The sequence below is a fragment of the Chamaea fasciata genome, unplaced genomic scaffold (genome assembly GCF_029207755.1).
Source record: "Chamaea fasciata isolate MVZ Bird 193981 ecotype frontalis unplaced genomic scaffold, bChaFas1.0.hap1 SCAF_1, whole genome shotgun sequence".
Taxonomy (NCBI): domain Eukaryota; kingdom Metazoa; phylum Chordata; class Aves; order Passeriformes; family Sylviidae; genus Chamaea; species Chamaea fasciata.
The window spans coordinates 96399923-96412590 of NW_027094086.1; the positions used below are offsets into that span (position 1 = coordinate 96399923).

The window sequence follows — 12668 nt, forward strand, 5'->3', positions numbered from 1 at the left end:
AGAGTAAAAGTGAAAAAATACGTATTATGAGCTTAATAGGTTAAACAAAAGCTTTACACACAAGCAAAGCAAACCAAGGAATTATTAATTGCTTTCTATGGGCAGGCAGATATTCAACCATCCCCAGGACAGCCGGGCTTCATAATGTGTAATGTGAAGCCTTTCATAATGAGTTGGGAAGTCAAACACTACCACTCTGAATGTCCCCACTTCCTCCTTCCTTAGGCTTATGTGCTGAGTATGTAATATGATACAGAAAATCCTTTTGGTCAGTTGGGGTTATCTTGTCTTGGCTGTGTCCTTTCCCAGTTTCTTGTGCATACCCAGCCCGCTCACTGGTGGTGTGGTGTGAAGGCTCTTGAAAAGAAAAACATTTCTTGAAAAAGAAAAGCTCTTGACACTGTGTAAGGACTGCTCAATAATAATGAAAACATCTCTCTTTTATCGACACCATTTTCAACAAAATCCAAATCACAGTCCCATTTGAGCTACTATGAAGAAAATTAACTCTACCCCAGCTAAAACAAACACACAATGGCATCTTTTTATACCATATACTTCTCTTCAAAGACTTATGTGATGTCTTGCTTTGTTGTATGTGAAATGTTGGTTCCTGTACCTTCTGGTACTATTCTGTGGTGTTGGGATACTTGGAGTATCTCAATGTGATCATTGTAGTTTGACAGGGACTTCGGTATAACAGCATCTTTGAGTTTGGTGTCTGATCCATCAATGACAAATACCAATCGTGAAGAGGGCTGTATCCTGAAAACCAGGGGTTTTTAATTGTTCTTAAGTATAAATACAATAAGAAAGATGAATAAAAAGTTTTTGTCAAATACCCCTTCTTTTCCTGTGGAAAATTTTAGCTAATCAATTTCTTAATATAACCTTAGCACTCATTTTAAGAATTCTGTACTGAGATCTGTATTTAGAACTGCACCTCTCTGTTAATTTGTTTTCCAATTATGAAAGCTAATAGAAAAGTACAAAAAGATTTGTGTCATTTTTAGAAGATAATAATTTAATTCCTGTTTTACTATTGGTATTTCCAATAAGGATATGTACAGTGATGTAATTGCTTTAACCTGTTGAGTTTTTGACTTCTTTGCTTAGACATCTCATGAGAGTGCTGGTTAACACAAAACAGTAACACTTTAGAAGAGTGTTACACTTTAGAAAAGGGTTTTTAAATGGTCGTCGGGTAGTAATAAACTGTATAATGGACTTGCGTCATATTAACTCTTTCTCATGTTTATGACCTGTTTATTCCATTCTCTCCATGTAATTAATGAGACTTTTTCAATGATTATGCCATCTATATGTAACTTGGAATGTGAAACAGCCACACTGTGAAAGAGAAGCTGCCTCATTAGCATGGTTTCAGTTCTCGAGTAATGGTATTTTAACTTTTTGTTATTGATTGATACTAATTTAAGGCACTTTCTAATTAAAGAGTCAATTATTCTTGTATACACTGCTTTCTTTTGTTCATTCTGCAATGTATCTCTTCATTTATTCATTATTAAGCACTAAGTGGAGGGTAACTTGCTGTTTAGTGAATTAACAGAAGAGCTGGAAGATCTCATAGGCTAACATATAGTTAAATAGGTATGTCGTATCTTCCCTGCAAAGTTTTGATAGATCAATACTTTCTTGTCAGGCACACAAATTCAAATTTTAACACTTTGCCACCTTCCCAGACTTCTCACTGTTACTTCTTATGTTCTGCATTATGTTGCATGGTAGCCAGGTCTCTCAGTATACCTCTGACTCACAACCATGCGAAATAAATAAGATGTAGTAGAATTTTAATTGTCCTTTTTCAAAATGTGCATTTAGGTTTAGCTTTAGTTTTATTGTAAAATAATTGAATATCTAAATTACATTTGCTAGTGCTGTCTGATGTCACATGTTAGTTTAGTTTAGTTTAGTTTAGTTTAGTTTAGTTTAGTAGAACAGTGGGCAAACCATATCATTGTAGTTTCTTGTAATTTTTATGTTTCATATATATCTGTTTACTGTATAAATTATAGAGTCTTGATGGTTAATATTTTTTTCTTTCTTTCTGAACAGGTATTAAACCTCTCTGAAAAGAGGTATGACCTTTCCAAGCTTAACCCAAAGGTACCAATTGTCTGCCATAACATAGCTTTCTAGAGTTAAATGCAACTTAAATGGCCTGATAAGCACTGTAGCTATGCAAGTGTTGATATACAGAGTAAGAGAAGAAGTTTTGGAAGATACTAAAAAACCCCACATGCATCCCTTTTTATTTTTTCTCAAGTTCTGTTTTGTGTCTGTTAGATCTGTGTTTTACACAGCTATTCCTATTGTTTTTTCAGACTTTACACACAGGACCAGAAGCCTGTTGTGACTTCTGAAAAACTTCTCTTGGGTGATACAAATTTTACTTCAAGTATACTTTCTTTGTGCAGTCACAGGACACTAGGGTTGTATACTGTAATGTACAGTCAGCTGAAGCTAGTGAACTCGATTCAGATAAGGACTTCCCTTTTGTATTGTCTTTGAGTAGTTGCTTCTCTGCCCAGTAGAGGCATAAGGAATGTCAGAATAATTGATGTCTGACTCTTGTTCCTTCTCACAACTGATCTGTTTGTTGTAAGAAATGGTGTGCAGGTGCACTTAGGCATCTGTTATAAGGCCAGACAAAGTAGCACAGATGTGTGTTTACAGCAGTAGATTTACAGAGATAAGCTACCTGAGGAAAGTACTAAAACTCCTCTTGATTTTAACTTTTTGCATTCTTTATTGATCATGAAAGATGTGTTTTTTAATATTAGGCATGTGTTGAATGCATAATATGTATGTATTGCATATGTTTTATTAGTAAATATGTGTATAATAAAAAAGGTTTAGTAAACTGTACTATGTAGTGAATAGAAAATCTGAATAAAATTTTGACATCTTGTAATCATGTTGCACGTGAAGAAAATAAATTGAAAATAAAACTAATGCCATCAAAAATCATTCTTTGTTTTAATTCTGATTGTATTTGCTGTTACAAAATACCAGAAATTCTAACTGAAAAATCTTTTAAGAAATCAAGACCTTCAGAAATGTTGTCATTTTTAAATGGTTGGTGAGGTTGGGATGGGGCGAGAAGGAAGAAGTGTTTTGTTTATTTGTTTTTATAAAAGTACTAGTATCTTAAAAACCAACAAATTCCCTCTTCCACTTAAGAGATCTGTAAGCATTATGAGAATTGTGTGATTGTGTGAGAAGGGAAAAGTTGTGAAGACTTTTAACCATGACAATTGTTTGAATACAGATTTTAGTATGTAATACTAGGGTCAAGGTGTCTATCATGAATCTTACTTGTTTAATTGCAGCTTATGGATGTGGGGTGGCCTGATCTCCATGCTCCACTTCTGGATAAGGTGTGCACCATCTGCAAGGCTATGGAGTCCTGGCTGGACAATGACCCTCAACACGTGGTGGTGATCCATTGCAGAGTAAGTGCAGTAGATGAGTTTGTATTCATTTTTAAAAACCTTGTCCTTTACTCTTCTCATTTTAAAAATTAAAAAGTTAAATCTGTTTTCAGTGTTGGCAACAGTGTGCCAGATGTTCTGTTGATGTAAGTAAGCTTAAATCCATTGACCTTTCATGCTTGTTAAAGATTTCTTTTTATGACTAAAGTCCTAGCCCTTGCTGCAGGTATAGCATGAACTGATGTTACTTCATCCTTCAGAGGTCACTGTTATTTCTGTAAATGTATTTAGAAGCTTGAGATTTTTCCAGCTTAATGGAAAACTCTCTATGTTCCGTGACACTCATGAATTTTGTTGCTGGATAAGAATAGGCACTGTATCGCAGATCATCTCTTTAGACTGTGTAAGGTTGTAGGAAATGAGGTCATTAAGGACTTTCTGGATATTTTTGAAAGGCTTTAATTGACAGCATCATTGCAGTGCCTTAGAGCAAAGGTACCAGTGTGCTGTGTTGCCTCCTCCTGCTTGCTCACAATAAACAGAAATAAAGAAAAACCTTAGTTAAATTTGGATGAAATGAATAAAGAACTGGGTTGGTAGCTGTGCTCATGACACTTGAAGCAAACTTATCTCTGTATCACTGGTAGATGTTACTCTAAACAAAATGATGGTGTTAATGGGATGGAAACTTGAAGTCAGGTTGTGAAGTCTCTAGTCCAAAATTTCTTCCAGGCAGAATGTCATTATTGTATGAAATACTTGAAATTTTACTAGTTACAGGAATGCAGCCAGGAGAATGGCCCATACGTGGGACAAAAGAAAATGGAACAAAGTATTTATAGATATACAATCATATACAAATTGATAATGCATGTTCTTGATTTATGCCTTTTGAAGATATAGGTTTCCAGCCACAGAGATAGATACAGCCAACTACTATCAGCTGAGAGACTGAAAGTATTTTGAAATCTGTGAGAATTGTTGCTTGTTACTGCATTTGTCATGTAAATTATATAAAAATACTTTAGAGCATTTTTTAAATTATCCATAGAAAGTCAGTTACTATAGATCTCAGGTGTTGGAGAGGTAAAAATGAGAAAACCTGCCAGAAAGGCCTATTCTTTCTAAAATAGGTATTTTATGGCATTTCATCCTGGGAATTGCAACATTGTCTAGACTTGTTGTGAATGATCTCTGGAAAAAATAATACAAAATTAGAGTAGTTCATACAATTTTTTGTTCTTTTTTTCCAGTGATTCCTCTTAATTGGTAAGATTTGACAGGCATGCACATAGAAATCCTACTTAGTGTTTTTTTATGTCAGCCAGCTTTGTCAGCCAGCTTACATTAACAGATAAGCTGCTGCCCATTATATCCACCTTTACATCAATACAGGGTGCATGAGCAAAAGGACTCTGAATCTCTTGCCTTGAAATTGTATTTAGTATGGGTCTTAAATATAATGCCCAATAACGTAATACATAATATAAGGTACCATTCCCTTTTTCCTAATACAGGGAGGAAAAGGAAGGATAGGTGTTGTCATATCATCGTATATGCACTTTACCAATGTTTCTGCAAGGTAAGTGTGAATAATGCATATTGTATTTTTTTTACAATAAACATTGGAAAAAATGCCTTTTAGTTGATTACTGTCTATCAGCTTACTGTTTGTCAGATTTTCTTCTGAAAGAGTTTTGGAGCATGTCTTTCTTAACAGAGACTGCTTTCATGATAATTTTCTTGTAATCATGCTTCCACCAGGAGACTGGATTACGTGACAACCTAAGGTCCCTTTGAAACTGAGATTTTATTGGTTTGCAGAAAATTTTTCTAAAGGATATTTTCAGATGAACATTATAGAATGTGCAAGAAACCATTTTTATGTAATGATACTATCTTTATTCTATTGAACTTATCTATTTGCCACATCCATCAAGTGGCCTCTTGAATCAGTGAGAAATTATTCCTTAAGTACTTAAGGAAAACTGTTATTAGAATCTGGAAACAGTGTTTGAGTAGGGAATTCCTAGACATTGATCCAAGTGCAGAATGAAGTGTAAGAAATAATCTAGGCTTTATTTTGCAGTCAGTTCAAAGAATAGATATCTTATTACTTGGTTTTAATTGTTTATTTTGGAGTGCTCAAATTATGAAATGAGAATCGACAATTTATATAAAAAATGATACAATTTAATAAACGGTGTCAAAAAGGATGAAATGCATTTTGGAAATTTTTGTTGGATTTCTAAACTTACTGTTTTTCTTTTTTTTTTAAAAATTTATATACATACATAAATATATTAAAATAAGAATACATTCTAAATGACATGGTTGAATCAAATTTGGTCCTGAATTCACACCAGCCTGTCAGTAATAGATTTGATCCACTCCTGTAGTTGATGGAGCCTTGAACCGCTAGAGGTTGATGGCAAATTACTCATGCATGTCAGTCAAACTAGAATCCCGGAAAATAATCTGTGTTCATTGGGGAAAACCAAATTTATAAGTAATTATGGACCAAGAAACGAAGTGTATTGTGTACACCAATATATGCTGAAAAAAAGCTACTTGCCTCAGTGATTGCCACAATTTCGTATTTTGTTGAGAAGTATTGTGAATAGCAAAACCTGTCAGGTGAGGGTAGTACAGTTGTTATGGTGTGATTTCAGTGTCGCGTGTGTATTATGCGGTATTGAGTGTATTATGTCATCCTAAAGGTAGTACCTGGCTATAAATATGTTTTAATAACACCATTACAGTCACGTTTATGTGTTGTTTTGTTAAGCCCAGCAATGAAAGTATTACCTTTTACCTCTAACAAATTCAGGATTCCTCCAGTGAAGTTGCAGGAGAGGAGTGAACTTGGAAAGCCCTCTTTAACTTTCTGGGTATCTGGCAGCTGCTATCCAAAACTCAATTTTTCTGTATAAGAATGAGGTTGGGGCTTTCCCAGCTAGGATTTGTATATCCAATGTATGCTTGATAGCATTATCAAGACTCGTGAAAATAGTACACAGCAACCTTGCAGAAGCAGAAATTACTGCAGGTGCTGCTGTTAAGGGTGCCATCTACTGTGTCTGAAATGGTACTTAGAAGATCTTGAAGATGTTCGCACTAAAGAAAGTTCATAATTGTCAGCATCCATAGGTGTCCTAGTCTTGGCCAAGGCAGGTTTTTTTTTTTTTCCTTTTCAGTATGCTTGAGGGAGTGTGGCCAGTACCCAGAGGTTATTCTATACCACCTTATGTCATTGCTGAGGGTGGGGTGAAGGGGATTCTTCAAGGGAGAAGGGGTCCCTTCTGGTTGAGAAAGTGTTGCAGAGGAGCCATCCAGCATTGTCTATTGTTGGGGGTTTCCACAATGAGTGATAATGTTTCCTTTCTTCTACCCTCTATCAATAGTATTTTTGTTCTTACTATTAATTTTCTTATCTCATTCCTGAGTCCAGTAAATTGTCCTTATTCAAAGATCAAAGCCTGTGATCTTTGCCTTTGTGCCTCCAATTCCCCTCTTGATCCCACTGCAAGGGAAGGGGAGAGGAGGAAGGGAGAAAGCAGCAGTGTGATTTGGAGAGCATCAGTAGGAGCACTAAATTAGGCAATTCCATTCCTGAACCACAACAACATGCCAAAAAAATCTAGGCTTAGTGAAATTCTGTGAATTTAGGCTTAGCACCTCTGCTGTAAAGACAGGCTAAAGATTAGGGTTGGGGTTGTTCAGTCTGAAAGAAGAGTAGGCTCTGAGGAGACCTTGTGGTCCTCCAGTACCTAAAGGAGGCCTACAAGATGGGTGGAGTGGGACTTGCTCAAAGTAAGGCAGTGATAGGACAAGGAGTGGATGGCTATAGAGTGAAGGAGGGTAGATTTAGATTAGATATTAAATATAAAGAATAAATTCTTTACTGTTAGAGTGGTAAGACACTGGAACAGCTTTTCCAGAGAAGTTGTGAATGCCACATTTTTGAAAGTGCTCAAGGCCAGGTGGGATAGGGCTTGGAGTAACGTGGTGAAAGGTGTTCTGCCCATGGCAGGAGAGTTGGAACAAGATGATCTTTAAGGTTGTTTCCAAGCTAAACCATTCTATGAAAAATCCTTATTGATGCAACCCCCCCTTTAGTTATATGTTGTAGTATTAAATTTTCTCATTTAGAAAGGAATAATATGTCATCAAATCTAGTGACGTTAAACAGAGCTCTTTGCAATTGTTGGTACATTCTATTTTAACAAGCAAAGTGCTAGCAGTTTTTGGCCAGTTAGGAACGGGCTGCCTAAATTCTGGATGGCAATGTGGATGGAGATGTAATGAAGATACATGGTGGATTATGTGAGAAAGAGGTTTTGCATAGGGAATATTTAAAATACATACTAAATAATTTTTAGCACCCATGAAGAAAAGGCTTGACTTTATATTCTGATCCAGCTTCCTGTCAAGACAATTGGCAGATTCTGATTAATTTTTGGAAAAGGCATAAATTTCAATTTTGTCCTGAAATGCATATGTGTACTTTGCACAGTTTTCTTTTCCTCTGAACTCATTTATGTTGAACTAGTTGTGGAATTTAGAAGCTGAAATTCTGGTGTGTTCTTGTATTTTGAAACTTCCAGATCTTTTATGTTTTGATGTAAATTAAAACTGTGAACTACATCTGTTATGAGACACATTGTTTTTATGTGGAATAGATCTAAAAGAATCACCATAGCATGTTACTTGGCTTATGTGATTACCAGCATTCACACTGATTTTTGGCACTTTTTTTTCCTGTAGCCTCTTGCCTTCCTTCACCCAAAAAAGACCCACATAAGAGGCATTCTGGATAGAGAATGGAAGAAAATAAATTTTTTGGAATATGTTGCTCCTTGATTGTGTGCTTGAAGAGTTTGTGGTTGTTTGATGTAAAATAGTTCTTTTTCAAAGACAGTCTCTTCCTTGATGGCTCAGGGTACAGGAAATAAAGGCTGAATGAATTATTGACCACTTAAATGAATCTCTATCCTGGTACTACAGTTCTTTATGAAAAAGAAAATAAATTTGTATTTTATAGAGAGAACGCCCCAGTGGCACACTCAAGAAATTATGGCAAGTATCCTTCTTTGGGAGCCTGAGCTGTTTGGTTTTGCCAAAGTTTTTTGCATTCTGATTTTAATGTATTCATGTTGGAAGTATGCAATTCAGTTAATTGAATAAGGAAGAAGGTGCTTTGCTCAGGAAGGAAACTATCTTAAGGTATTGAATGAGAAGGTGTCAGTGGAAGAAACATTGTCCACAATGTCCAAATTACTACCCAGTTAGGTGCTTTTTTTTTTTTTTTTTTTTTTTTTTTTTTTTTTTTTTTTTTTTTACTTCCCTCCTTTTTTCTTCCAAATATTTTTGCATATTTCAAGCAGTAACCTGCTGAATTTTCAAGATAACACTGAAGCAGAATAACATGTCTTTTTTCTTGACAGTGCTGATCAGGCTCTAGACAGATTTGCTATGAAGAAATTCTTTGATGATAAAGTTTCAGCTTTAATGCAGCCATCCCAAAAAAGGTATTCAATTTGTTTCTAATTTATATCAATAGGAAATGTCATCATTATCTTGTGCTCCCGTGTCTTACTCTTTTCCCAGCTATGTGAAGGCCATTTCCACAAGATCCTCCATTGCTTCCTGAATTCTCAGCACTGTATCTTATATTAATATTTCTTGATTGATGAGATCTCTCCTTCAGTGCCTAAGTGTGGTCCCAGATAGGCAAGACCTTTTGTACCACACTGTTATCTAAATGGGTTCTCACCGCATTGTTTGTTAACAAAGAGATGTCACAATCTTGATTGTTCCAAGATAACAATAAACTCATTTTTCTGTGGCATAATGATGAGTATGGAATGTGTGCTGATTAGTGTGCAATAAAGATCTTTTTACTACTTGTTTAGAGGGTCTGCAGGTTATGTACTTGCCCCATGTCCATGCTAGTAAATGTTTGTCAAAGCATGCAATATTCATTATGTTTATCTGTGTTGCCTTTTCAGTCTTTCTGTATGATAAAGGTTGAGTTAGGATTCGAAGTAATAAGCACTTTGGAAAGTGAATAGTTTGGGGGTTCACTATATACCTTGTTTTGATGACAGGTAATTGAAGGATTCAGTACCAAAAGAGACTGATATCCATCAGACAAGTAATTGTGATAGAGGCAAATCTTTTAGAAATACAAAATATCATCTGGGTTTGATTTAGTAATTACTGTTTATTATTTTTTTCTTAATACATCTCTATGCAGTAGGTTGTTTAGAAGTTGTTTAAAGTATAAGAATTTGCTAGTAATTAAAACAGAAAAATCAGTAATAACAACTAGTGTAAGGTGTTTGGTTCTGTTAATCTCTAAATAAAAACATACCAGTTACTTTTTTAACCCATTAGGTGACACGCACTGCTCCTTTTAACTTGAAAAATAGTAACATAACATTCTGTTAGACTTGAGAGAAACTTTTCCTAAGTAGAAGTTGACTGGCCTTTTTTGTTTCAGTTTTGTGCTTGCATATATGATTATTGCATTTGAATAATAAGGATTTGAGAATGCTGCCTAGCAGACAGAGAAGTGTGAACCATAGCAGCAAAAATAAATTGTTTTTCCTTTTATTGTTAATCTTCCCATCCAGAAGCCCTAGACAGCAGGCATAGTTCACTGAGAGCCAGGAACCTCCACAACAGCCTGTGAATTGTGCATCAGGGCAGTTTTTCAACCATGTTGACGGGAAGCTTCAGTAGCTACTAACTTAAGTGAGCTGTATGTGAGCCCTAAAGCTAGGCATTAAATTGATATAAATGGTTGGATCTATCTTTCCAACACCCCCTTCAAGGACACTTTTTTTTTCTGGGGATAACTGCAGGGGGAGGGCCTCAGAGATACTCAGTTTGCTTCTTGACTGATGGAGTTAACATCTTTGCTCACCACTGCTGAACGTGAGCTGCCCTTACCATCTTCAGACATACACACATAGTTTGGAGTATCTCATTTCTCATGAGAACAGAGGTGGTTTTCCGAACAGTTTGTCAGAACTGTTCTCCTGAATCTCACCTCTCCTACCTTTGCCTGGCCTGGCAGTGGCCACTAATCTTATTGCAGAGAAAGGAAAACCAACTGTCTTATTATTTGTGGATAACTTTATACTCTTTTTTTCCCATTCTGATTGGTCAGTGGCCTTTTAATATACTTTTTCTCAGAAACGAGTGCTGGATAATTAATTAGTGATATCCTTGTCAAAACCCAGTTGATATATAAATGGGTGTAATTTAAGTGGATCTCAAAATTGTAAAATATGACAATACACCCATTTTTTCACATTTTGAAACCTCTTCTGCACTAAATCTTGTCCAGGCAAAAATAAATTGTGTGGTCATTAAGTCACTTAGCTTTTCCCTACTGCTAGTTTGGTACTGTAACAATGCAAGAAAAATAACTGTAGCCCAGGTCTATTTTAAATCCGTTCTCAGATAAGCAGTTGAAGATTTGTCTGAATGAGAAATGCAGATAGAGACCCTTCCTATGAAAGAAATTTCTCATAAACCTTCAGGATAAATATCTGAATTCTCTTCTCAAAAATAAGCCAACTGTCTATAGGTCCCTTAAGTGTACTGCCTTGAGAATGGTTTTCAAAAATTCAGTCAGATTTTTGTAATAATTGAAAGTTAAATTTTGTAATAATTAAAAACAAACAAAAAAAAAGATGCCTTTTCTTAACATTTAAATAAATTGAGCTTTGCAAGTCCTCTGTAAAATGATACCTGTTTAAAATCACCACAACCCCCATTCTGGGGTAGTAAAGCTGTTGTTACCTGGCAGGATATCCTTAGTCATGTTACCAGGAGTTCAGTTAATGAGATCTCTGCATAAAGGTGAAAAAGAGATGATTTTCCTTTATACCTTCCTGAAAATAAAGTTAAATGAAGGTCTTCTCATAGGCATGGAAGAAAAAGGAACTCAAAGCCAGTGGAAAAATTAAAGGCACTGCAGTGACGTTTACTTGCATGTATTTGCTAATGAGCTTGTGACCAAACCATGTATTAAATCACAGAAACAGAATAATTTTCACATTGCTGTGGTAGTTTTCCTCTTGTTTTGTGCTGAATTGAGATCACTTCTCATTATGAAGATGTTATTTGACCGCATTGCCCTTAATGTTAAGATTACTGACAAGGGCACTTGCTTTTGTTTTAATGAAGATAATTTCACTGTAAATTTTGGGACCCATATGGGACCCATATCATGCTGCTGTGAAAGACATTTAAGACTAAAGTTGTAACTAGCAATGTGTACCAAAACAATTGACTTTGCTGTCTCTTCTACTTTGTTTCTTACTTAGAATAGGAATGTAAATGACTAAAAGATATCAACAATAGCAATGTAACAGCCGTGGTTTTAATACAGTGGTAAATTAAAGTATCTTTTCATGCTGTTTTGTGAAGATTATTATTTTGTAGTTATGTGCATTGTCACAATGCTCTTCATTACCCATAATCTGGAAAAACCATTGTGTAAACAGTGTATTTCCCTGGTATTAGTGGTTTTATACAATTGAGATAAACTTCTTGTTTTCAGATATGTGCAGTTCTTAAGTGGCCTTCTATCTGGATCTGTGAAAATGAATGCAACCCCTCTTTTCCTGCACTATGTTATCCTTCATGACATCCCAAACTTAGATGCTGGGGGAGGTAAGTTACCTAATTTTCCCTATTCAGGTGTAGGATCAAAATCTTGTTTCATTTTGGAACCTTCTAGAAAGCCTGCATGAATTTCAAAATAAAATTAATATCTTCTTCATATCCATCCAAATATTTCCAATAAAGTAACCAGGAAAGAAGCATTCTTAGAGTAAAAATCGGAGCAAGTGAAATCAATTTCTTGTTCTTTGTTAAATGAATAGTTGATACTAATCATATCTGCCTATCTCTGAACAGTTGTGGTCCCTGTTACTGCAGAGGATCTGAGAACCTGGTCAGATTTTACAGTCATTTCCCCTTTGTTTTGGGAAATGATAAGAAATATAATCTCTTTTCTGTTTTGAGATTGGATTTTGTGTGGAAAAGCTGTTTGGATAGGGTGTACTTACAGAATTACACAGAATCATTTAGTTTGGAAAAGGACATCCAAGATCATTGAGTCCAACCTTTGATGCGTTATCACTTTGTCAACTAGATCATGGCATTTAGTGGCATGTCCAGTCATTTCTTGAA

The 12668-nt window shown here is 35.4% G+C and overlaps 1 protein-coding gene across 1 annotated transcript in view; it reads left to right on the forward strand.

The window, feature by feature from the left end:
- Positions 1-12668, forward strand: part of TNS3 (tensin 3) — a 135578-nt gene that overhangs the window by 13054 nt on the left and 109856 nt on the right. Inside the window, exons 4-8 of the mRNA XM_066190326.1 lie at positions 2077-2127; positions 3354-3476; positions 4973-5037; positions 8903-8986; positions 12034-12146. Of these exons, the coding sequence (XP_066046423.1) occupies positions 2077-2127; positions 3354-3476; positions 4973-5037; positions 8903-8986; positions 12034-12146 (436 nt within the window). The remainder of the gene's footprint in view (positions 1-2076; positions 2128-3353; positions 3477-4972; positions 5038-8902; positions 8987-12033; positions 12147-12668) is intronic.